The sequence below is a fragment of the Pholis gunnellus genome (assembly GCF_910591455.1).
Source record: "Pholis gunnellus genome assembly, chromosome: 3".
In the NCBI taxonomy this organism is placed as follows: domain Eukaryota; kingdom Metazoa; phylum Chordata; class Actinopteri; order Perciformes; family Pholidae; genus Pholis; species Pholis gunnellus.
Window position 1 is genome coordinate 29,553,961 of NC_136529.1, and position 24,955 is coordinate 29,578,915.

Here is a 24,955-nt window from a genome sequence, read left to right on the forward strand (position 1 = left end):
TCCCATGTAGAAGAACTTCATGCTTTGATATGAGACCTGGAGACTGTGTCCCATGAGAAGAACCTCATGCTTTGATATGAGACCTGGAGACTGTGTCCCGTGAAGAAGAACTCCATGAAGTTTTGGGTTTTCTTTGCCCTGTTGGTTCAAACCAGATTTAATATTCTAGATGAAGTCGACAATGACATGACAATAGATTAGTTAGGTAGAAAGTGACCTAACAACGGCTAATAAATGAGCTGGTACTAAAGTGTACTATGTGCTGACCTCAGCAAACGTCCATAACTTGAAGAAAATAAATAGAACTGTTAATAAAAGAAGAAACGTCTCCTGACTGCTGAACTGGACCGACTACTTTCAAGCTATTCAGTTTGTTCAAGATGTGTTGACATTGTCAGGTCCTTGCTATGAGAAGAGTTTTATATCAAATGTTGAAGCTGCCAAAGTGAAGCAGTTTAAAAGTATTTCAGGTAGAAAGTGAGACGGACGACGAGCTGGACGGTGCTGCAGAGTTGAGTGAGACATTATTTCTTTCTCTTACCCGTCTTTGCTTTCTGCTAATCTTCCTCTACCTTCATTAAATAAATGACCTTGTTTCGGTGTAAAATACACTTTGAGGTCATTTCACACATGAAATCTCTTTGTAACATTAACGAGTAGTAACAGTCGGCATCTTTTCCTTTCAAAAGATCAGCACTTGACATTTGAAGCGGATCAAACATCACCAGCCCAGCGGTTTGAGGTCCTCACCGATACTCAGCTTCAGTGTTCTGGTGATTTAAGGCGAAGTGCTGCCTCAGCATCGTTGTTGGGTTGAAGTTATACGTGTTGTGTTGATTTGCTATTTGTACTCGTCACATTCAAGAGAAGTCCTTCAACTTCAATTATTATTTCTCAGCAAAGTTTTCATTACAATGTGAGTGTGAGGTAAGAGATGGAATGTGAGAGCGGGATGAGAGGATGAAGAGAAGCAGAGAATCAGAGGAAGAGGAAGAGGAAGGGACAGCAGGTGATGGAGGTCAGTGTGCATCTCAACAACCACACAAGGCTGTCAAACATTCATATTTACAAGTTTAAAGGCTCCTTCAGTTATACAGAAGTACATCTCCACCTTTAATACTTATTCATGAGCTTTTATATTGCCTGAAGAAATGCAATCCAACTTCTCTCACAATCATAAAGTGTGTAAGTCTGATGAATGAGCATCTCAAAGAGGACGGACACTAAAACTGTGTGTTTTACATTTAAATAACTGATTTAAGTCAAGATATGATGTGTCTCACTGTGTTAAGATCGACCTTCATCTGAACTATGAGGAAACGTGTTTCTGTCTAAACACTGACGCGGTTAATAATAATAAATGTTGGAGTTTGATAGAAGCTCCGGACCGTCGCGTCTCAGAGAATCGCAGTAACAACATGGATGCGTTGATGATTTATCTTTATAATAATTATTGGTATTAAATGCTGCCTCGGTGTCCTGATGCTCATTACCTGCGTTTGAAGGTGAGGACGACGCCGAGGAGGATGATGATGAACATGAGGATGCCTGCGATCACTCCGGCCATTTTCACGGTGCTGTCCACCTGCTTCTCCGGCTCCATCGCATCAGAGTCCTGTGTGGACGCACCTACACACACACACACACACACACACACACACAGGTATTCACATAGTCACATTGGTGGCCAATCACATTCAAATAGCAGTGTCATACAGAAAGGAGCACACATACAGAAACATGCAGCTTGTGACCGGCGTGGATACACACACACACACACACACTGAAACATTAAGTGAGTTCCTCAAACAAAGACAAACATGTATATATATATATATATATATATATATATATATATATATATATATATATACTGTATATATACATGACCCTGAGGTGAAGAGTTAAACATCATGCAGGAAGTAAAAAACTAAAAGACGGTATTTGACGAGTGAGAACGGTTCGGCTGGAACGGAGAGAACTTTGAAGGTCGTCGAGGTTACGAGGCCAGAACAAATATAATTAGTCAAACATGTTTAAGTTTTCACAGAGAAAATGATTTTACCTTCAAGCAGAATAATGAAAGTGAAGACATTTCAATATTTAAACTCCTCACATGGATGAACAAATGATCCAATAGGGTGGAAATAAAACACCTGATGAATGACAGGTAGGTGTGTGTGTAGTGTGTAGTGTGTATTTTACAGAAGGACACACCTTCACTCACAGATCTGTGATCAGTGTTTCACAGACTGAAGGAGAGAAGATGGAGAGAGAATCAGTCAGCATCAGTATTATATATACTAATATACATATATTAGTATATATAATGCTGGATATTGTTTTTCTAAGCTGATTCTACTTTTTTATACGTGAAATATGTTCCTGTTTGTTCTTTGTGTTGGACCTTTACTCATTGATAGAGTTCTGTTCTTTCTCTCTTCAGTCTGCTGAATCTCTGCATGATGCTGATTTCTTCCTCATCAGCAGCAACAAATGTCTTCTTGACACTTTGAGGGTTCTGAATGTAACTCTGAACTGATCCGTGATCAGTGAAGGTCACGTGACTAGTGAGTTAAAGAAGAGTCATCCTCTTACACCTCCAGAGGAGCATGCTGCAGGTCAACGTTAACCACACTAAAGAGTTCTACAACAGCTACCAAGCTAACTGAAGATCTGCCCTCTGACATTTTACAATTAACACTGAAAGAGTTTGAAGTGTTCCTCAAACAGCATCTTATCCAAGTTACACTTCCAACTGTGAAAGAGACGCTCTATAACTGCAGAGCCCAGAGACACCAACAGACATAGAATCAAATCAATACAAACTACAAAATGCATTTCCTGTAGTAAATGCTTTGGAATGCTGAAAGCTGAAATGAATCGCTAAAAAATTGCTGAAAATACAGAAATGGGAGACGACCTGTCTGGAGAATGTTGAAGGCCAGAAGCAATAAACGGCGCTGCTGAAAAGTCTTCTCGTTGAAATGTCTAACGGGCAGACGTGGAAGCTAAACTATTATCGGAAGAAGCTAAGAGCTGAACTACAATCCAGGAAAAGCATGAAGCTCAACCATGTTACTGTCAAAGTAATAGTAGTAGAAGTAGTAGTGGTAGTAGTAGTAATAGTAGTAAAAGTAGAAGTAGTAGTGGTAGTAGTAGTAATAGTAGTAGAAGTAGAAGTAGTAGTGGTAGTAGTAGTAATAGTAGTAAAAGTAGAAGTAGTAGTGGTAGTAGTAGTAATAGTAGTAGAAGTAGAAGTAGTAGTGGTAGTAGTAGTAATAGAAGTAGAAGTAGTAGTGGTAGTAGTAGTAGAAGTAGAAGTAGTAGTGGTAGTAGTAGTAATAGTAGTAAAAGTAGAAGTAGTAGTGGTAGTAGTAGTAATAGTAGTAGAAGTAGAAGTAGTAGTGGTAGTAGTAGTAATAGTAGTAAAAGTAGAAGTAGTAGTGGTAGTAGTAGTAATAGTAGTAAAAGTAGAAGTAGTAGTGGTAGTAGTAGTAATAGTAGTAGAAGTAGAAGTAGTAGTGGTAGTAGTAGTAATAGTAGTAAAAGTAGAAGTAGTAGTGGTAGTAGTAGTAATAGTAGTAGAAGTAGAAGTAGTAGTGGTAGTAGTAGTAATAGTAGTAAAAGTAGAAGTAGTAGTGGTAGTAGTAGTAATAGTAGTAGAAGTAGAAGTAGTAGTGGTAGTAGTAGTAATAGTAGTAAAAGTAGAAGTAGTAGTGGTAGTAGTAGTAATAGTAGTAGAAGTAGAAGTAGTAGTGGTAGTAGTAGTAATAGTAGTAGAAGTAGTAGTGGTAGTAGTAGTAATAGTAGTAAAAGTAGAAGTAGTAGTGGTAGTAGTAGTAATAGTAGTAGAAGTAGAAGTAGTAGTGGTAGTAGTAGTAATAGTAGTAGAAGTAGTAGTGGTAGTAGTAGTAATAGTAGTAAAAGTAGAAGTAGTAGTGGTAGTAGTAGTAATAGTAGTAGAAGTAGAAGTAGTAGTGGTAGTAGTAGTAATAGTAGTAGAAGTAGTAGTGGTAGTAGTAGTAATAGTAGTAGAAGTAGTAGTGGTAGTAGTAGTAATAGTAGTAGAAGTAGAAGTAGAAGTGGTAGTAGTAGTAATAGTAGTAAAAGTAGAAGTAGTAGTGGTAGTAGTAGTAATAGTAGTAGAAGTAGAAGTAGTAGTGGTAGTAGTAGTAATAGAAGTAGAAGTAGTAGTGGTAGTAGTAGTAGAAGTAGAAGTAGTAGTGGTAGTAGTAGTAATAGTAGTAAAAGTAGAAGTAGTAGTGGTAGTAGTAGTAATAGTAGTAGAAGTAGAAGTAGTAGTGGTAGTAGTAGTAATAGTAGTAGAAGTAGTAGTGGTAGTAGTAGTAATAGTAGTAGAAGTAGAAGTAGTAGTGGTAGTAGTAGTAATAGTAGTAGAAGTAGAAGTAGAAGTGGTAGTAGTAGTAATAGTAGTAAAAGTAGAAGTAGTAGTGGTAGTAGTAGTAATAGTAGTAGAAGTAGAAGTAGTAGTGGTAGTAGTAGTAATAGTAGTAGAAGTAGAAGTAGTAGTGGTAGTAGTAGTAATAGTAGTAGAAGTAGTAGTGGTAGTAGTAGTAATAGTAGTAGAAGTAGTAGTGGTAGTAGTAGTAATAGTAGTAGAAGTAGTAGTGGTAGTAGTAGTAATAGTAGTAGAAGTAGTAGTGGTAGTAGTAGTAATAGTAGTAGAAGTAGTAGTGGTAGTAGTAGTAATAGTAGTAGAAGTAGAAGTAGTAGTGGTAGTAGTAGTAATAGTAGTAGAAGTAGAAGTAGAAGTGGTAGTAGTAGTAATAGTAGTAAAAGTAGAAGTAGTAGTGGTAGTAGTAGTAATAGTAGTAGAAGTAGAAGTAGTAGTGGTAGTAGTAGTAATAGAAGTAGAAGTAGTAGTGGTAGTAGTAGTAGAAGTAGAAGTAGTAGTGGTAGTAGTAGTAATAGTAGTAAAAGTAGAAGTAGTAGTAGTAATAGTAGTAGAAGTAGAAGTAGTAGTGGTAGTAGTAGTAATAGTAGTAGAAGTAGAAGTAGTAGTGGTAGTAGTAGTAATAGTAGTAGAAGTAGAAGTAGTAGTGGTAGTAGTAGTAATAGTAGTAGAAGTAGAAGTAGTAGTGGTAGTAGTAGTAACAGTAGTAGAAGTAGAAGTAGTAGTGGTAGTAGTAGTAATAGTAGTAAAAGTAGAAGTAGTAGTGGTAGTAGTAGTAATAGTAGTAGAAGTAGTAGAACTATTAGTAGAAGTAGTAGTGGTAGTAGTAGTAATAGTAGTAGAAGTAGAAGTAGTAGTGGTAGTAGTAGTAATAGTAGTAAAAGTAGAAGTAGTAGTGGTAGTAGTAGTAATAGTAGTAGAAGTAGAAGTAGTAGCGGTAGTAGTAGTAATAGTAGTAAAAGTAGAAGTAGTAGTGGTAGTAATAGTAGTAGAAGTAGAAGTAGTAGTGGTAGTAGTAGTAATAGTAGTAGAAGTAGAAGTAGTAGTGGTAGTAGTAGTAATAGTAGTAGAAGTAGAAGTAGTAGTGGTAGTAGTAGTAATAGTAGTAGAAGTAGAAGTAGTAGTGGTAGTAGTAGTAATAGTAGTAGAAGTAGAAGTAGTAGTGGTAGTAGTAGTAATAGTAGTAAAAGTAGAAGTAGTAGTGGTAGTAGTAGTAATAGTAGTAAAAGTAGAAGTAGTAGTGGTAGTAGTAGTAATAGTAGTAGAAGTAGAAGTAGTAGTGGTAGTAGTAGTAATAGTAGTAGAAGTAGTAGTGGTAGTAGTAGTAATAGTAGTAGTAGAAGTAGAAGTAGTAGTGGTAGTAGTAGTAATAGTAGTAGAAGTAGAAGTAGTAGTGGTAGTAGTAGTAATAGTAGTAGAAGTAGAAGTAGTAGTGGTAGTAGTAGTAGTAACAGTAGTAGAAGTAGAAGTAGTAGTGGTAGTAGTAGTAATAGTAGTAAAAGTAGAAGTAGTAGTGGTAGTAGTAGTAATAGTAGTAGAAGTAGTAGAACTATTAGTAGAAGTAGTAGTGGTAGTAGTAGTAATAGTAGTAGAAGTAGAAGTAGTAGTGGTAGTAGTAGTAATAGTAGTAAAAGTAGAAGTAGTAGTGGTAGTAGTAGTAATAGTAGTAGAAGTAGAAGTAGTAGTGGTAGTAGTAGTAATAGTAGTAGAAGTAGAAGTAGTAGTGGTAGTAGTAGTAATAGTAGTAAAAGTAGAAGTAGTAGTGGTAGTAGTAGTAATAGTAGTAAAAGTAGAAGTAGTAGTGGTAGTAGTAGTAATAGTAGTAAAAGTAGAAGTAGTAGTGGTAGTAGTAGTAATAGTAGTAGAAGTAGAAGTAGTAGTGGTAGTAGTAGTAACAGTAGTAGAAGTAGAAGTAGTAGTGGTAGTAGTAGTAATAGTAGTAAAAGTAGAAGTAGTAGTGGTAGTAGTAGTAATAGTAGTAGAAGTAGAAGTAGTAGTGGTAGTAGTAGTAATAGTAGTAAAAGTAGAAGTAGTAGTGGTAGTAGTAGTAATAGTAGTAAAAGTAGAAGTAGTAGTGGTAGTAGTAGTAATAGTAGTAGAAGTAGTAGTGGTAGTAGTAGTAATAGTAGTAGAATAGTAGAACTATTAGTAGGAGTAGTAGAAATAGCAGTAGTAGTGATCATAGTAGTAGTTGAAATAACAGTAGTATTAGTAGAAGTAGTAGTAGTGGAAGTAGTAGTAGTAGAAGTAGTAATAGCATTTGTAGTAGTGGTAGTAGTACTAAAAATATTAGCAGCAGCAGTAGAGATTGAGAATGCCAGACAGACACAGGGAGAGAGAGAGAGAGAGGGAGAGAGGGAGAGAGGGAGAGAGGGAGAGAATGACGGACAGATGATGGTTTTTACTAAAATCGTCCAAGTCATGTGTTTGTGTGTCTGTGCATGTCTCTGTGTGTTTATCAACTTCACTAATTAGCTCAATCAAAAACACCTGTGTGCCTGCAGGCTTTACATGGAGATGAAGCTGTGAAAATCCTCTCAAACAAATCCTCAAAAGCCCATAACCGTAACTCCTGTTGCTCCGATATTAGACCTGCAGAGGAAGGATGACGTGAAGAACAGATCATGTGAATATTGTGACTGTAGTGTAAAAAAACAGGCTTCAGTGGCGATCTAGAAATGGGTTAGATTCTGAAGCTGCTCTTCACTTTGGCGATGACATCACGCACAAAAATCATAAAAGTTCAAATGGGACAGTTAAAAAGTGTAAAAGATATCAAAACGATGAATCATACGGCAATAGTCCAGAGTGTTCTAAACATGTTAAAGTTAGAATGGTGTCTGTAGCTGACAGTACGAGGAAGAAGGATTTTAAAGTTGAAGAAGTTTAAGAGGTATTCTGTCCTAGCAGTTGTGTCTACAATGGCCATAGACAGATAGCGAACGGCAAAGAATCAAGCTGGTTTATCTTCTTAAGATTTATTGAAGTCCAATTCTTTTATCGTAAAACTATGGAATACAAACAAAAGTATAATTACTAATGTGCCAAATATCCACATTTTATACACACGTTAGCCTGCGCACATGCAGTTAGAGCTAGCTTAATTTACACAAAGAAATAATAGCTAAGTTGACACAAACCAATATCTTGACAACTGTTAAGTAATTGCCTACATATTCACACAACTGTTAATGACGATATCTACCTACAATAACCAAAGGAAAACTTACGGACGTATTCCTCCGAGGATCCGATATTCAGAACAGCCGTACAGCACTCCGTTTGAAACACGTAGAAACTAAACCTCATCTACCTATACAGTGACGTCATCCAAAAACATTAGCTCTGTTTCGCCACTAGGCGTCGCCATTGCACCACAATTAGTGTAGGGCAGCCTAACAAAGCAGTCTCAATACAATTGAATACACATTGACATTTCTTGAACAGAACAAGAGGATTTGAAAATGTTCTCCATAGAGATCCCATTCAAAATAAATAGCAAAAAGCTTAATATTTCAAAAAGTTTAAAGATTATAAATATGAAAAGTCATAGCAGAAGTATCCTTACCGAGCTGAACATTTTGATATTTGAATGGTTTCTGTAACTTAGAAAATGCAGAAGGAGATGAGAACCAAAAAATGTACGGAAGAATTATAATAAAAAGAAGTAAGAATAAAGATTAGAAGAACAATAAGTACATTTAAAAATGGTTCAGCAAGAAAGAGGAACATTTGGGAGAGAGGAGTAGTGAGAGAGGAAGAATAAAATAAAAGATAAAAAACCCTGACATGACATAAAAATAAAGATAATAAGGAGTGGAGAGAACCCTGGATCACACACATAAATGCACCGAGCAGCCTCTTGTTCTAACCTTGATAGACAAAGACAGCCGATTAATAGAGTAATACTGATGCGTGGGCTTTGGCTTTAATCCCCGTCTCTCTCTTCTTCGCCCCCTCTGCAATAACAACACAAGGTTGGCACAGGAATCCACGAGCTAACGGCTTAAGCACCTCACCTTGGTACGCTGGGTAATAGCTGCCGAGATGTTCCTTTAAAACCCTCAAAGCCTTCAATGAAAACACCTCCAGCATCACGGACAGCTGTCTCATCTCTGAAATAATATGGTCTCTGCATCCTACGCTTTAATGCAGCTTCTCTCCCTTCAATGGAAATGAGACATCAAATAGAAAGTTGAATGGGGAGTGAAGTATTAAGTGCTTTACTCTCAAACATACATATTTAGTGTTCACTGGATCCTGAATGTTTTATGTCGACTTTAGAAGAATATGACCCGATACCGGGTCCACCGCTGTCGTCTCATCCAGCATTCCTAACTAAAGCTACAACAAATAATAATGTGCAGTATATTTGTAGTGATGCCACAAAATGATTTGGTATGTTGTCTACGTAATCAATAAAGTATGAAGAGCACGATAGCACACACAGGGAGACCCAACATATTCAGCTTCAGTCCATATTTGTTGGCAATTAGCTTCCTAAAAACTATATTTTCACAGCAAATGGACACAAACGGAGGCCTCTGTATTAACAAGGCGGTCCGGCAGCAATCTAACAGCACCATAAATTACATTTATACAACCGTGATTTCAGAGAAAATCTATTTTTCCCCATTTGTTACAATGCTGAAATCATAAAGTATGCAGACATATTTATTGAGGAATACTTCAAGAGAAGCTTTGAATGTGAAAAGTACAGCCCTGGTGCATTAATACATTGTGAACACATGGAACGTGTAAAACGTTGTTTCTACACGTCTTCCTGCAGCAGAGCTGTACAGACGCTGGATTCCATCACATCACAGTCGATCAGGAACCTGCTGACACGGCTCTCTGCAGTCTGTGCCCTGACAATTACCCCCCAGGTGTATCAAACCACTAAGTGATCCACAGTACCACCTGACACATTACGCTGCGACCCCATTCGCTCACACTTCAGGTGATTGGGGTCATGACGTTACGGTAACGGGCCTCCCGCTGCGAGCCCGGCTGGGGCATCTGAGCGGTGAGTGACGTGCACGGTGTGAGTGACGTGCACGGTGTGAGTGACGTGCACGGTGTGAGTGACTGTGTCCAGGACAGTGAGGGAGAAGCTCTGGTGAGGTGGGAGATGGTGAAAGAAAGGGTGAAGATAGTGGCAGTGAGAAACCTGCAGAGCTCAGGCTCAGCCAATCAGACTGAGACAGGGTTGTGATTGGCCGGGTGAGAAGGGATCGACTGTACATCGTCACAGTGAAATAGGTTTGACTGAGATGGTGAAAACACGTTTATTGTTGCATCGTCACTGTCAGCTAGCAGGTGGCTCATAAGGGGAATATGTGGATCCACACAGCTGTCGGCACTGGAACCAGCAGGTGTTGTGGGTAATATCAGGTCCATTAAAGAGGCTCAGACCTGAACATCAGATTCCAGTAGAACAGGACGACATATTCTATATATATAATAATAATGTATCACAACATAGATCCATTATGTTCTTCACCATGTGAACTACAGCATGCTGGGAGATGAACACCTGAGGTCATCACTCTTCACGCATCACCAGATGAAAAGGTCTTTGTTGACACGTATGACCTCATAATGGCCAACGTTGCCACGGTAACCCAGAAACATGAAGAGGAGCAGCAGCTTCATAGAGACGTGGACTATGGATCCGCTCTCTCAGAGTCCTGCAGGGACCGGATGAGGACGGGTCTGTGTGAGCTCACACGCTAATTAATACCAGATCATTCAAAAGCATCCGCTTTATTGTATTAAACTATTGTTATCATCATCGTGTTCATTTTCTCTGTTGAACTGTAGAAAGAATGTTTGTTGTAATATATGAATCAGATCCTGTGAGGAAGAGGAAGAGGAAGAGGAAGAGGAGCTGCCTTCAGAAGGAGAGAAGCTGTGAGAACTGCTGCACAACGTGTTGTGAGTGTGTATGTGTGCGCTTCATTTATACTTATACACTGCTTTCATTACGCCAACGGAGGCCAGGATACAATTATTATGTGTAAAAGCACAGATATTAAAAACATCATCTCATGCAGATGTCTCATCAATCTCATCAACACACTGCAGCCCTAAATGTGTGTGTGTGTGTGTGTGTGTGCGTGTAGGAATTCACTTTATCTTCCCCTTTATTCTGTGTGTTTCTCTGCCAGGAGGATCATGTGATCGGCCACTTGTATGTGTGTGTAAAAGTATAATAATAATGTGTGGTTAGTAAAGTATATATTTGGTATTTGAGACAGTATTTGCACCTGTAAAGACATGTATATACGGTATATATATATATATATATATACCGTATACACATGTATATGTCTCTACAGTCTTCTGACCACTCAAAGCTCTCGTTCACTCATTAACACACATTAACACACATTAACACACATTAACACACATTAACACACATTAACACACAGACAGCTTCTAGCGTGCACGGAGCCCGTCAGTCACACAGGACCAGTGCAGCCAGAGATCGAGCCGCCGGCTCCACCGCTGAGCCACAGTCTGTGTGACGTCTCCACACTACGTGTTACAGCTCATGTAGTGTGTGTCAGAGTGTGTGTGTGTGTGTATCAGGGTTTAGTTTCCATTGTTTGTCAGCAGCTGTGGCTGCTTCCTCTGTGGATTAGCGTTAGCATGGCTGAGTGTGTCTAACAGGATTACTAATCTGAGCTATGCTGCTGCAGCGCTCTGTGTGTGTGTGTGTGTGTGTGTGTGTGTGTGTGTGTGTGTGTGTGTGGTTCCATAGCTTTTCTTAAATGTGCCTTTGATTCTGAATATTTGTGTGTATGTGTGTAGTTGTGTATATGTCACAATGTGAACACGTCTGTGTACCTCTGTGAATGAGTCTCTCTCCATCCTTGTGAATGTGTGTGTGTGTGTGTGTGTGTGTGTGTGTGTGTGTGTGTGTGTGTGTGTGCAGATGATGATGACGGATTAATATTATCTTTAGTCTCCATAACTTAATGAGCAATGATAATGGCTGCCTCTCTCCCTCCCTGTCACACACACACACACACACACACACACACACACACACACACACACACACACACACACACACCAGTTTCCATTAATGTTGACATCAGTGTTCAGGTCAGCAGGATGCGGTTTAAGTACTTTGGAGCTTTTCTAAACTAAAACCACTGAAGTGCTTCATCATCTGGTCCCTGCAGACCTCGTGATGTATGTGAGAGTATTATTATATTATTACAATATATTACACTATATTTGATTACATTATATTATATTATAATACATTATTGTATTATTATATTATAACAGTATAATACATTATATTATAATACATTATTATATTACTATATTATGTTACATCATATTGTATTTATTGACGTGCTGTGATGTCTCAGTGTCTCTGTTACTAGTTGTGTACGTTAGCTGTTTAAAGTTAACCCAGTTAAATGTGTTCTACTCTTCATTACTGAGATACATGACTCTCTCTCTCTCTCTCTCTCTCTCTCTCTCTGTCTCTGTCTCTCTCTCTCTCTCTCTCTCTCTCTCTCTCTCTCTCTCTCTCTCTCTCTCTCTCTCTCTCTCTCTCTCTCTCTCTACAGTTCATCAGACGATGCAATCTGTAATTTAATATCTAACAAACAAGTTCATGACACAATGCTGTGACTTTAAATAATCTGCTCATCATTCATGGAATTAAAGTGTTTATTAATTTGATTCCTTCTGTAATATTGGATCAGTCTCTTCTGAGTGAAACCTTTTCTAAAAAGCAGCAGAACATTGTGACATTTAACGAATGCGTAGTTATTAGGCCGTTATTGTTAATATTGTTGTATATTTATTTATTTATTCAGTTAGTTCCTTCCTCGTCCGTCTCTGCTTGGGATACTGGGATTTTTTTAAATGTCTGATTGTGTTGTCCAGCTGCAGTATGGAATATTGGCTCGATAGCGCCCCCTACTGAGTAGCCCCAACATTGGGTTTCACCTAGCTGTATGAAATTTGGTAGGTATGTGGAACGTGATGGACACGTGGAAACATGTGGACATTTTTCACTAAACCAAACAGGAAGTCGGCCATTTTGAATTTTATGACGTTTTTGGACCATTACAAGGCATCATACTTTAGCGAACTCCTCCTAGAGATTTAACCCGATCGACTTCAGATTTGGTCAGTCTGCTCTTGAGACCTTGGCATTTAAAAGCTACTCAAATATCAAAAAGTTATCGTACTATGTATCCGTGGCGTGGCGGCAAAAAAACACCATTCGCCACGAAACAGGAAGTTGTTGTAACTCGGCCGTACATTGTCTAATCTGCCCCAAATCTCTCATATGTCATAACACATCTATATGACAACTTAGAATCATAGTCATAGTGCCACCTAGTGGCAACAGGAAGTTGTAAGTTGTTTGACATCCTGCTCCTCTCAGATGAATCAGATCCCTCCAAAAATGTTGTCAGAAAAGCCTTCAGACCTTGATAATGCTTCGTTGTGAAGATTGTAAGAAGTTGTTGGAGGGCGGCGACGTGGCGGCTCGGCGAATTTTGATCCTTCGAACAAATAAACTGATGTAACTTGACTCCACATCATCAGATCTTTACCAGATTTCACATGTTTGATGAGACTCCAGTCCTGAAGACATCCGCAGGTCAATTATGTATAATAGTCATAGCGCCACCTACTGGAGACAGGAAGTTAAAGTCTCTAAACTTTGGCTTGTTTCTCTTAGTAGGTAAATCAGATCAACATCAAATTAGTTTCACACAAATGTAAGAAGTTCATAATGCCAGTTCATGATGACACAACACCTCAAGCTCAACCTGGACAAAACCGAGCTACTGTTCCTCCTGGTGAAGGGCTGCCCGCACCGAGACCGGTCCATCACCATGGATGATACCGTGGTGACGCCAACTCGGACTGCGAGGAACCTGGGTGTGACCCTGGACGACCAACTGTCGTTCTCAGCAAATATCTCATCGGTTACACGCTCCTGCAGATTCCTGCTCTACAACATCAGGAGGATTCTCCTCTTCCTCACTGAGGAGACGGAGCAGGTCCTCATCCAGGCTCTGGTCATCTCCCTCCTGGTCTACTGCAGCTCTCTACTTGCCGGAGCCCCGGCGTCGGCCATCAGACCTCTGGAGCTCGTCCAGAAAGCTGCAGCTCGTCTGGTGTTCAATCACCCCAAGTTCTCCCACAACCTCCCTTCTCCGTGCTCTACACTGGCTCCCTGTAAGAGCTCTCATCCAGGTTCAGACTCTGGTGCTAGTCTACAGGTTCAGACTCTGGTGCTAGTCTACAGGTTCAGACTCTGGTGCTAGTCTACAGGTTCAGACTCTGGTGCTAGCCTACAGGTTCAGACTCTGGTGCTAGCCTACAGGTTCAGACTCTGGTGCTAGTCTACAGGTTCAGACTCTGGTGCTAGTCTACAGGTTCAGACTCTGGTGCTAGCCTACAGGTTCAGACTCTGGTGCTAGTCTACAGGTTCAGACTCTGGTGCTAGCCTACAGGGCAGTGAAAGGAACAGCTCCTTCCTGTCTCCAGGCCATGGTCTAGCCCTACACCCCCCCCCCCCCCCCCCGACCACTTGGCTCTGCTGCCTCGGGGCGATCGGTTCCCTGTCGCTCAGAGGACCCCCCCGATCGACCCGGTCACGGCTGTTCCACGATGGTGGAATGAACTCCCCACTGATGTCAGGACAGCAGAGTCGCTGCCCATCTTTTGGCGCAGGTTGAAAACTCACCTCTTCAAGAAGCTCTACCCTGAGCCTTCCACTCAGCACTGATTGTATTCATACTAGTTTGTTGCACTTGTTTTCATTTGTTTCTGTACTTTGGCTCTGGGTTATGCTCTTAGATGCTTGTTTGGGAAAGGAGATGCACTCATGACTTCTGGTGACTAGTAGTTCTCTTGAATACCTATTTTGAATACACTTATTGTAAGTCGCTTTGGATAAAAGTGTCTGCTAAATGACTGTAATGTAATGTAATGTAATGAAAAACAAAGGTGTTTTTGAGGGTTTAAAAATACTCAAAACATAATCAAACTTGTCACACACATTTAAAATCCTGAATGTAGTTATCTGATGTGATTTTAATGCTTCAGAGTGGCAAGTCGGCTCGATAGCGCCCCCTACAATATTTCGACGATGCAGCCCTCGTAGTATGTCTCACCTAGATGTATAAAATTTGGTAAGCAGATGAACCACATGTAGACTTAAAAAAAGTCTCCGGGCTCTGAGCTCTAAACCCAACCGGAAGTCAGCCATTTCGAATTTTGTATGAATTTCTAGTGTCGATTTAGCAATTTCCAGGCGCTGTGTATGAAGTTCACAGAAACGCGAAAAGAGTGGTTGACTGGTGAGTACTTTACAACCTGACCTCTTAGACTCACACAACAATTCACCCAGACGTGTGTGTGCAAACACGATGCTACAACAAGACGGGAAACACATCTACATCTGAGCTTTGTCTTTTCTGTTCTCTCACTTCTTCAGCTCAGTTTCAGTCTCCGTTTGTATTTATTTTCCTCTCTGTGGTCTCTTTCTCTGTCAGCAGTCAAACTCTGCATGCAGCTTGAGCAGCATTTCAACACTGACTGCTGTTGTGTCCTGAAAACGTCACATCGCTGCCAGATATTCACCTACTAACAGCCTGAAGAGTTTTAGTCTCAACACTCTGAATCTGATCAAATTCAGAGACTAAACCGACTCAGAGCAGCAAGCAGGCAGCACATGTTGATGGTGGGAAGCACAGGCTGTGTGTGTGGGTGTGTTTGTGTGTGACTGTGTGTGTGTTTGTGTGTGACTAAACTGCAAAAGTGAAACGTTGAAGGAATTATTTTCACCATAGACCTTCATTACCGCTCACTCACACACAGTATTGCACCACAGTCAGTTATAATGGACCTCAGGACAAATACTAACAGTGTACAGTGTGTATAATACATGGTTTCTGCTGCATCACATGGAAAATAATTTCCCTTCAGCCAATCAAAAACATCTAAAAAGAGTCAATATTAGCATAGAATTATAGAGATGTTGAGATGTTGAGATATAGAGATGTTGAGATGTTGAGATATTGAGATATTGAGATATAGAGATGTTGAGATATTGAGATATAGAGATGTTGAGATATTGAGATGTTGAGATATTGAGATATTGAGATGTTGAGATGTTGAGATGTTGAGATATTGAGATGTTGAGATATAGAGATATAGAGATGTTGAGATATTGAGATGTTGAGATATTGAGATATTGAGATGTTGAGATATTGAGATATAGAGATGTTGAGATATTGAGATATTGAGATATAGAGATGTTGAGATATTGAGATATAGAGATGTTGAGATGTTGAGATATTGAGATATTGAGATGTTGAGATATAGAGATATTGAGATATAGAGATATTGAGATATAGAGATATTGAGATATAGAGATGTTGAGATATTGAGATGTTGAGATATTGAGATATTGAGATATAGAGATATAGAGATATAGAGATGTTGAGATATTGAGATATAGAGATGTTGAGATATAGAGATATTGAGATATAGAGATATTGAGATATAGAGATATTGAGATATAGAGATGTTGAGATATTGAGATGTTGAGATATTGAGATATTGAGATATAGAGATATAGAGATATAGAGATGTTGAGATATAGAGATGTTGAGATGTTGAGATATAGAGATGTTGAGATATAGAGATGTTGAGATATTGAGATGTTGAGATTTGTCCAAAGGGTGTTTGTGTGGTCAGATTCTGTATTTAAGGTTCTCGGGTCGGAGCCCATTTAAACTTTGTGATGTAAGAAGAAGAAGAAGAAGAAGAAGAGCAGCTGCCCGGCTGCTAAAACAGGAACCAGCTCCAACAAAGTCCACGTTGTGGTTTCACTGTTTAAACTCAGTGAAGTAGAAACTAATATAATACATAATGTTTCAGGAAAGCTGCTTGGAGACTATCAATGAATAAAATGAAATCGTATGTTACTCACAGACACTCAGTATTCAGTGTTTCCTTTTATCCGACTACAACTAATTAACGAGTGACAGGAAGAATGCAGCGCTTTAGTTAATAATCATGCCTCAAGGATAATGTTTCTGTTCATTTCTAAAAGTAATAAGTGGCAAAAAGTATCCGTTCAATGTTCAGCATTGCAGTGAAACAACGTTTGAATGCAAGCAGAGTTCTTCTGCTTTCATCCGCAGGTAAAGAACCCGCTTCATAACGACACAATACAGTCATTCATTTAGGATTTCAACATGACATGCATACCTCTTTGTGCTCGGCCTTGCAACCTCAATTTCCCTCAGGAGAATATGAATTATTGTATTCATGTGAAGTCACATTGTGGACCACTGTGTCTTGAACCAGGACTCTCTGTTAGTGTCCCCTCTGGAACCAGAACTCTCTGTTAGTGTCCCCTCTGGAACCAGAACTCTCTGTTAGTGTCCCCTCTGGAACCAGAACTCTCTGTTAGTGTCCCCTCTGGAACCAGAACTCTCTGTTAGTGTCCCCTCTGGAACCAGAACTCTCTGTTAGTGTCCCCTCTGGAACCAGGACTCTCTGTTTGTGTCCCCTCTTGAACCAGGACTCTCTGTTTGTGTCCCCTCTTGAACCAGGACTCTCTGTTTGTGTCCCCTCTTGAACCAGGACTCTCTGTTTGTGTCCCCTCTGGAACCAGAACTCTCTGTTAGTGTCCCCTCTGGAACCAGAACTCTCTGTTAGTGTCCCCTCTGGAACCAGGACTCTCTGTTTGTTTCCCCTCTTGAACCAGGACTCTCTGTTTGTGTCCCCTCTTGAACCAGGACTCTCTGTTAGTGTCCCCTCTGGAACCAGAACTCTCTGTTTGTGTCCCCTCTGGAACCAGAACTCTCTGTTAGTGTCCCCTCTGGAACCAGAACTCTCACTCTCTGTTAGTGTCCTCTCTGGAACCACAACTCTCTGTTAGTGTCCCCTCTGGAACCAGGACTCTCTGTTAGTGTCCCCTCTGGAACCAGGACTCTCTGTTAGTGTCCTCTCTGGAACCACAACTCTCTGTTAGTGTCCCCTCTGGAACCAGGACTCTCTGTTAGTGTCCCCTCTGGAACCAGGACTCTCTGTTTGTGTCCCCTCTGGAACCAGGACTCTCTGTTAGTGTCCCCTCTGGAACCAGGACTCTCTGTTAGTGTCCTCTCTGGAACCACAACTCTCTGTTAGTGTCCCCTCTGGAACCAGGACTCTCTGTTAGTGTCCCCTCTGGAACCAGGACTCTCTGTTAGTGTCCCCTCTTGAACCAGGACTCTCTGTTTGTGTCCCCTCTTGAACCAGGACTCTCTGTTAGTGTCCCCTCTGGAACCAGAACTCTCTGTTTGTGTCCCCTCTGGAACCAGAACTCTCTGTTAGTGTCCCCTCTGGAACCAGAACTCTCTGTTAGTGTCCTCTCTGGAACCACAACTCTCTGTTAGTGTCCTCTCTGGAACCACAACTCTCTGTTAGTGTCCCCTCTGGAACCAGGACTCTCTGTTAGTGTCCCCTCTGGAACCAGGACTCTCTGTTAGTGTCCTCTCTGGAACCACAACTCTCTGTTAGTGTCCCCTCTGGAACCAGGACTCTCTGTTAGTGTCCCCTCTGGAACCAACCAGGACTCTCTGTTAGTGTCCCCTCTGGAACCAGGACTCTCTGTTAGTGTCCTCTCTGGAACCACAACTCTCTGTTAGTGTCCCCTCTGGAACCAGGACTCTCTGTTAGTGTCCCCTCTGGAACCAGAACTCTCTGTTAGTGTCCCCTCTGGAACCAGGACTCTCTGTTAGTGTCCCCTCTGGAACCAGGACTCTCTGTTAGTGTCCCCTCTGGGACCAGGACTCCCAATGTGGATTATTAGTGCAACAGACGATAGATGGCAGTGATGTCCAGCATGTGATGGTCACACTCAGAGGTTAGCATGATGGGAGGCGGAGGGTTGCAGGGTGAGCTCTGTGTCTGAAGAGGGATTTGATCGTTGGAGGAAGATTAAAATGATTTAGTGCTCCAATCAAAGCCAACGCCTTTAAAATCAATCCACCACCAAAACAACTGATTCTGAATGTGTGATCGGCTGAACAAGGGAACGAGACACTCACGCAGTTCAGAGAAGTGTTTCAGGGCGTTTGTTCTGTCACAACAATGTCATATGAAACTTATTAGAATCATTTCTTGGTGCCATGTTGGATGGAAAAAGTGCAAAATGCAATATTAAAGTAATCAAGCCTCTGAAGGCGGGTTGAAGAGTTTTGTTTATGACCTTTTACCAATAAAATGTGTGTGTTGGATCTCACACTGTTTCAAATTTAGGGAATCGTCATCATCCTCCACACGTCTTCATCAAATCACTCACTCAGTGAAAGCTCATCAGACATGTCAGAGTGGAACCGTGCTGACAGTAAATGATGTATCTTCACTGAAGGCGGTTCATTTAAAGAGAGAAACAGATCAAAATGAATTCAGCTCCTTTATTTTCTCATTGATTTTCAGTGTTTCCTTCTCATAAGTCTTTAGTTTACTGTCCTCATACTAGCAGCATGGTTCCACTGTGTGTGTGTGTGTGTGTGTGTGTGTGTGTGTGTGTGTGTGTGTGTGTGTGTGTGTGTGTCTGTGTGTGTGCCAGACAGAGAAAGAAGAGGTTCAAACACAGCCAGCGACACTGGAAGCAGAGCAGACATGCAACTAATGCAGTAAGATGAAGATGAGATAAAAACCAAAGAGTCCAGAAACAAAAGGAGGAGAAATAAGAGGTGACAACCAAAGAAACAGGAAACAGTGCATTGTGTTCATGGTGGTACTTTGATGAAAAAGTAGAACATAGGGAAGAACATGTTGTGCCTATGAAGCAATAATCACCTTCGCTGGGGATGACTAGAATGTACGGCGTTGTTATTTGTCCCCTACCTATTACCACTAAGGCCAAGGGCCGCATGTCCCGCCGGAAAGCATGAAGAAGAGAGGGAAGAAAACCAACAACAAGAAAAAGAGAAGAGAGAGAAGAAAAGAGGCTAAGAAAAAGAGACAGAGAGCTTCCTTCATCCATTTCATCAAGATTTAGACTTTTCCATCGCACAATCTGTCTTACAGGAGAGAAGTAGCAGTGGTGAGGAACCATGAAGACCAGTAGGACAGCTAGGGAGGTGGACTGGACCTAGGGTCAGGATGTGGACTGGACCTGGTGTCAGGAGGTGGACTGGACCTAGGGTCAGGATGTGGACTGGGATGAGAGTGGTCCTGGTGTCAGGATGTGGACTGGGATGTGACTGGACCTGGTGTCAGGAGGTGGACTGGACCTAGGGTCAGGATGTGGACTGGACCTAGGGTCAGGATGTGGACTGGGATGAGACTGGACCTAGGGTCAGGATGTGGACTGGACCTGGTGTCAGGAGGTGGACTGGACCTAGGGTCAGGATGTGGACTGGACCTGGTGTCAGGAGGTGGACTGGGATGAGAGTGGACCTGGTGTCAGGATGTGTTTCAGTGGATGTGGTGCTGGGGGTTAACTGCTGAGTCGGCCGGTCTGGCTGGACGGGTTAATACAAATAAAAGTAGCAGATGAAGAGAGAAGAGATGAAGAGAGAAGAGATGAAGAGAGAAGAGATGAAGAGATGAAGAGATGAAGAGAGAAGAGATGAAGAGATGAAGAGATGAAGAGATGAAGAGAGAAGAGATGAAGAGATGAAGAGATGAAGAGATGAAGAAAGAAGAGAGAAGAGATGAAGAGAGAAGAGATGAAGAGAGAAGAGATGAAGAGAGAAGAGATGAAGAAAGAAGAGAGAAGAGATGAAGAGAGAAGAGATGAAGAGATGAAGAGAGAAGAGATGAAGAGATGAAGAGATGAAGAGATGAAGAGATGAAGAGAGAAGAGATGAAGAGATGAAGAGATGAAGAGATGAAGAAAGAAGAGAGAAGAGATGAAGAGAGAAGAGATGAAGAGAGAAGAGATGAAGAGAGAAGAGATGAAGAGATGAAGAGAGAAGAGATGAAGACATGAAGAGATGAAGAGAGAAGAGGAAGAATGAACTTGATTGCAAAGTTTGGAGCAAAGACTGGACCTGTGATCTGGTTCTTGGTTCAGACACAAACACGGATCATGAAGCTGAACTCAAATCATTTGTTGACTGTAGAACAGCTGACGTCTACAGAAGAACACTGAGGCAGCAGGAGGCCTCCACACCACGACCTTCAGACTAGAGCTCATCTCAACGATTAGTCATGTTCCTCAGAGGCAAAGAGCTGAAACGTTCAACCTCAGCTGGTGAAGTCAAAGAAGCAGGTTTCAGGTAAAACGACGTTCATTAAACTACAGTCAGCGCTGCAGAGAGGAAGTGGTTAATCAGCATGTTTCCTCTTTATAGAATAACTTGATAAATCATTTCCTGCCCGATCTAAATCTCATCTTTGTATTTGATGTTATTTGCGCCTCACTGGTTTGAACATTGTTCTTTACGTCCATGACAGATTCCTCTTTGTGATGCAACAAAAGAGGAATGATGTCACAGCGCTCTGCTCGGCTTCTGGAGGTTTGTTTCGTGTCGGTTCGTTTCTTTTATTCTGACACAAAAACAACGACAAAGCAGCAAAAAGCAGAAATTTTGTTGCTACGGTTACACACAATTATGTATGCACCGATTGAAATCAGTGGAAGAACGTGGACCAGGTCTACACATGGATTCACTAATCCACTTCCTGATATCAACAGACAGCTGGTCAGCTATCGGCTGGTTTGGGCTTCATGATGGTCCACATTAAATGCTGTGGTTTCACAGCTAGCAGCTAGCAGCTAGCAGCTAGCAGCTAGCTGCTAGCAGCTAGCAGCTAGCACCTCTTTCCTCTCAGGATCTTTGGCTCTAACGTCACTAAAGCTGCTTCCTCTAGTGAGCAGCGGACTTCACTGTCTCGGACACATTGAAGCAGACAGCAGGTGTTGAGCGGACAGCAGCTAGCAGAAGCTTTTTTAAAGTTTGAGTTTATTTATATCATTGAAGTTAGCAGCATGTCTTTAACACACATGCATGCAGACAGACAGCAGCGTCTACACAGTAAACCTCACACTCAGTACTTTGCACCCAGAAAACAAGGAGAAGGATGGAGGAAGAAAAGAAAGTGATTACAGAGAGAAATGAGCAATGAATGCAGATGAGAAACAAAACGGGAGCTAAAAGAGTCGGAGAACACAGAGATGTGGAAGAATCTAATCAATGTCTGATGCAGATGAAATAATAGAAAAGAAACAAAGAGACGAGATGAGGAGAATCAACAGCAAGCTGAAAAGCTTTCAAAGCACATCGGCTGGCACACAAATGATGAGCAGCAAATAAAGATGGGAGACGTGGGGAGAGGGTGGGACGGTGAGCGTCCATCATCGGCTTTAATGAAGGCGCTCAATCAGCACGTTCACGGCCCTGATGCTCCGCTTCACACACTCATCAGCAGCATGGAGGCAGAGAGACGATGAAGAACAGAGGACCACAGACAATGAAAGAGGAAGAAGAGAGACGAGGCGATGCAGAGGAGTCATGCAGGAGAACATGGAGACGAGCTGCCTAAAGGCTGAGTGAGTGTGTGTGTGTGTGTGTGTGTGAGACACTTTTCTAGGGGCCGACATCACTAACAAGTTAAATCAGACATAACGTCCTCTACTCCAGACGTGGAAGGGTGCTCATACCTTTGTTAGCCAGGCGGACACAGTTGATTTTGGTTTCCTGTGGAGAGGAGAGACAGACATTGTTTAGGTGAAATCACATCATTTTATTTGATTATATATTAATAACAGTCGGAGGGAGCAGCAGGGTCGCTCATCTCTGACTGATGGAGGACATCATCATCATCGAGGAGTCAGAGCTCTCTGACTGATGAACTCTTTCCAAAGCTTCATGTCAGTTTCCTTCCAGACTGACTTTGAGTTCAGGTCCAGGTAGAGTTCACTTAAATGTTCTCGATACTGAAGACCCTGAAGACCCTGAAGACTCTGAATCTAATCCAGTACCATGAAGTGATCGCTGCTGTTTCTCTGGTCAAACACAGGGCTGTGTCTCCATGACTAGAGAACTCTCTGTGGTGCGTTCAAAGACACTGTGACGTTCATAACTTGTGTCGTCATGTTATAGTTGAGCAACATTCCTGCTGTAAGGAGGATTATTGCCATGTTGTTATTTCTTACATGAGGCAAGTTTATCTGTATCGCACAACAACAAGGTGATTCAAAGCGCTTCACTTCAAACCATCAAAAGATCAAAACACGAGGCAAAAGAAGAGATTTAAACACAGTTAAGAACATTCATTAAAATAATAAAAAGCAACGTAAGAAATAGAATACAGTAGTAAAATGCAGAAATGTATTCATCTCCTTGAATGTGTTGAATTAAAGGCAGCAAACAGAGAAGTCTTCAGTCTGGATCTAAAGCAGCTGAGGGTCTCAGCAGACCTTGGTTCAGATATGTGGAGCAGAACACCTGAATGCTGCTTCTCCATGTTTAGTTGTGACTCTGGGAACAGGAAGTAGACCGGTCCAGACCACCTCAGGGGTCGGGATGGTTCATCAGGTAGCAGCACATCAGATGTGTTTTGGCTCTAAACCATTCAGTGCTTTATGAACCAACAGCAGGACTTTAAAGTCAGTTCTCTGTTGGACAGGAAGTCAGTGCAAAGACCTCAGACCTGGACTGATGTGATCCTCTTCCTGGTCTTAGTGAGGATCAGCTGCAGCGTTCTGTTGACTTGTTCCAGAGACCTGTAAACACTCCGTTACAGGAGTCCAGTCTGCTGAAGATGAATCCTGCTGAGACACGAGTCCTCTAGTCCTTGATGTGGTCTTCAGGTGATAGGAGGCTGATGATGTCATAGTCTTGATATGCTGTTCAGGTTGAGGTCTGAGTCCAGAACTACTCCTAGATCTCTGGCTTGGTTTGTGGTTTCTAACATCAGTGATTGAAGCTGAGCACAAAGTTATAATGACATAAAGGAGAGATGTTCAGTTTCTTCATCTATCAAATCAGTTATTTCAAAATGTCCTCGTTTCATCAACCAAGAGTTCAGAATCACATGAGACGGGTCACAAAAGGCTCACAATAATTCAAAGTAGATGCAATTTGTAGTTAATGAGGCAGGAACACACAAACAAACACACACATACACACAAACGCACACATACACACACACACACACATACACACACACACACACACATACACACACAGCATTAAAAGTGTTCCAATGTTATTAGTTTCTTATTCATCACTGATCAGTTTGTTGGTGCAAAAACACACATGATGAACATCAGGATCAATAAGATGTTCCTCTTTAAACTCTTTCTTTTTTATTTGAGTGTATTATAGGAATAATGTGAAGCAATGCTCATAGATGATTCTGATTAATGGCTCGTAGCATGAGACGTAGCATGAGACGTAGCATGAGACGTAGCATGAGACGTAGCATGTCCGTCCTATGAGGATTCTAACACCAGCGTCTCTCCATCTGTCTCCTGTCTGAGCTTCCTGTTGTCTCTCTACGTTCCTCTGTGAGCTTCCTGTTGTCTCTTTACGTTCCTCTGTGAGCTTCCTGTTGTCTCTTTACGTTCCTCTGTGAGCTTCCTGTTGTCTCTCTACGTTCCTCTGTGAGCTTCCTGTTGTCTCTTTACGTTCCTCTGTGAGCTTCCTGTTGTCTCTTTACGTTCCTCTGTGAGCTTCCTGTTGTCTCTCTACGTTCCTCTGTGAGCTTCCTGTTGTCTCTTTACGTTCCTCTGTGAGCTTCCTGTTGTCTCTCTACGTTCCTCTGTGAGCTTCCTGTTGTCTCTTTACGTTCCTCTGTGAGCTTCCTGTTGTCTCTCTACGTTCCTCTGTGAGCTTCCTGTTGTCTCTCTACGTTCCTCTGTGAGCTTCCTGTTGTCTCTCTACGTTCCTCTGTGAGCTTCCTGTTGTCTCTCTACGTTCCTCTGTGAGCTTCCTGTTGTCTCTTTACGTTCCTCTGTGAGCTTCCTGTTGTCTCTTTACGTTCCTCTGTGAGCTTCCTGTTGTCTCTCTACGTTCCTCTGTGAGCTTCCTGTTGTCTCTCTACGTTCCTCTGTGAGCTTCCTGTTGTCTCTTTACGTTCCTCTGTGAGCTTCCTGTTGTCTCTCTACGTTCCTCTGTGAGCTTCCTGTTGTCTCTTTACGTTCCTCTGTGAGCTTCCTGTTGTCTCTCTACGTTCCTCTGTGAGCTTCCTGTTGTCTCTTTACGTTCCTCTGTGAGCTTCCTGTTGTCTCTTTACGTTCCTCTGTGAGCTTCCTGTTGTCTCTCTACGTTCCTCTGTGAGCTTCCTGTTGTCTCTCTACGTTCCTCTGTGAGCTTCCTGTTGTCTCTCTACGTTCCTCTGTGAGCTTCCTGTTGTCTCTCTACGTTCCTCTGTGAGCTTCCTGTTGTCTCTCTACGTTCCTCTGTGAGCTTCCTGTTGTCTCTTTACGTTCCTCTGTGAGCTTCCTGTTGTCTCTCTACGTTCCTCTGTGAGCTTCCTGTTGTCTCTTTACGTTCCTCTGTGAGCTTCCTGTTGTCTCTCTACGTTCCT

At 41.6% G+C, this 24,955-nt stretch overlaps 1 protein-coding gene across 1 annotated transcript in view; it reads right to left on the reverse strand.

Annotated features, from left to right (window-relative positions):
* ptprt (protein tyrosine phosphatase receptor type T) overlaps window positions 1-24,955 on the reverse strand; it is a gene marked incomplete at its 3' end in the record, with an annotated part of 196,071 nt that overhangs the window by 88,613 nt on the left and 82,503 nt on the right. Inside the window, exons 10-12 of the mRNA XM_079185368.1 lie at window positions 22,083-22,119; window positions 19,271-19,327; window positions 1,494-1,629 (exon numbers count right to left, since the gene is read on the reverse strand). Of these exons, the coding sequence (XP_079041494.1) occupies window positions 1,494-1,629; window positions 19,271-19,327; window positions 22,083-22,119 (230 nt within the window). The remainder of the gene's footprint in view (window positions 1-1,493; window positions 1,630-19,270; window positions 19,328-22,082; window positions 22,120-24,955) is intronic.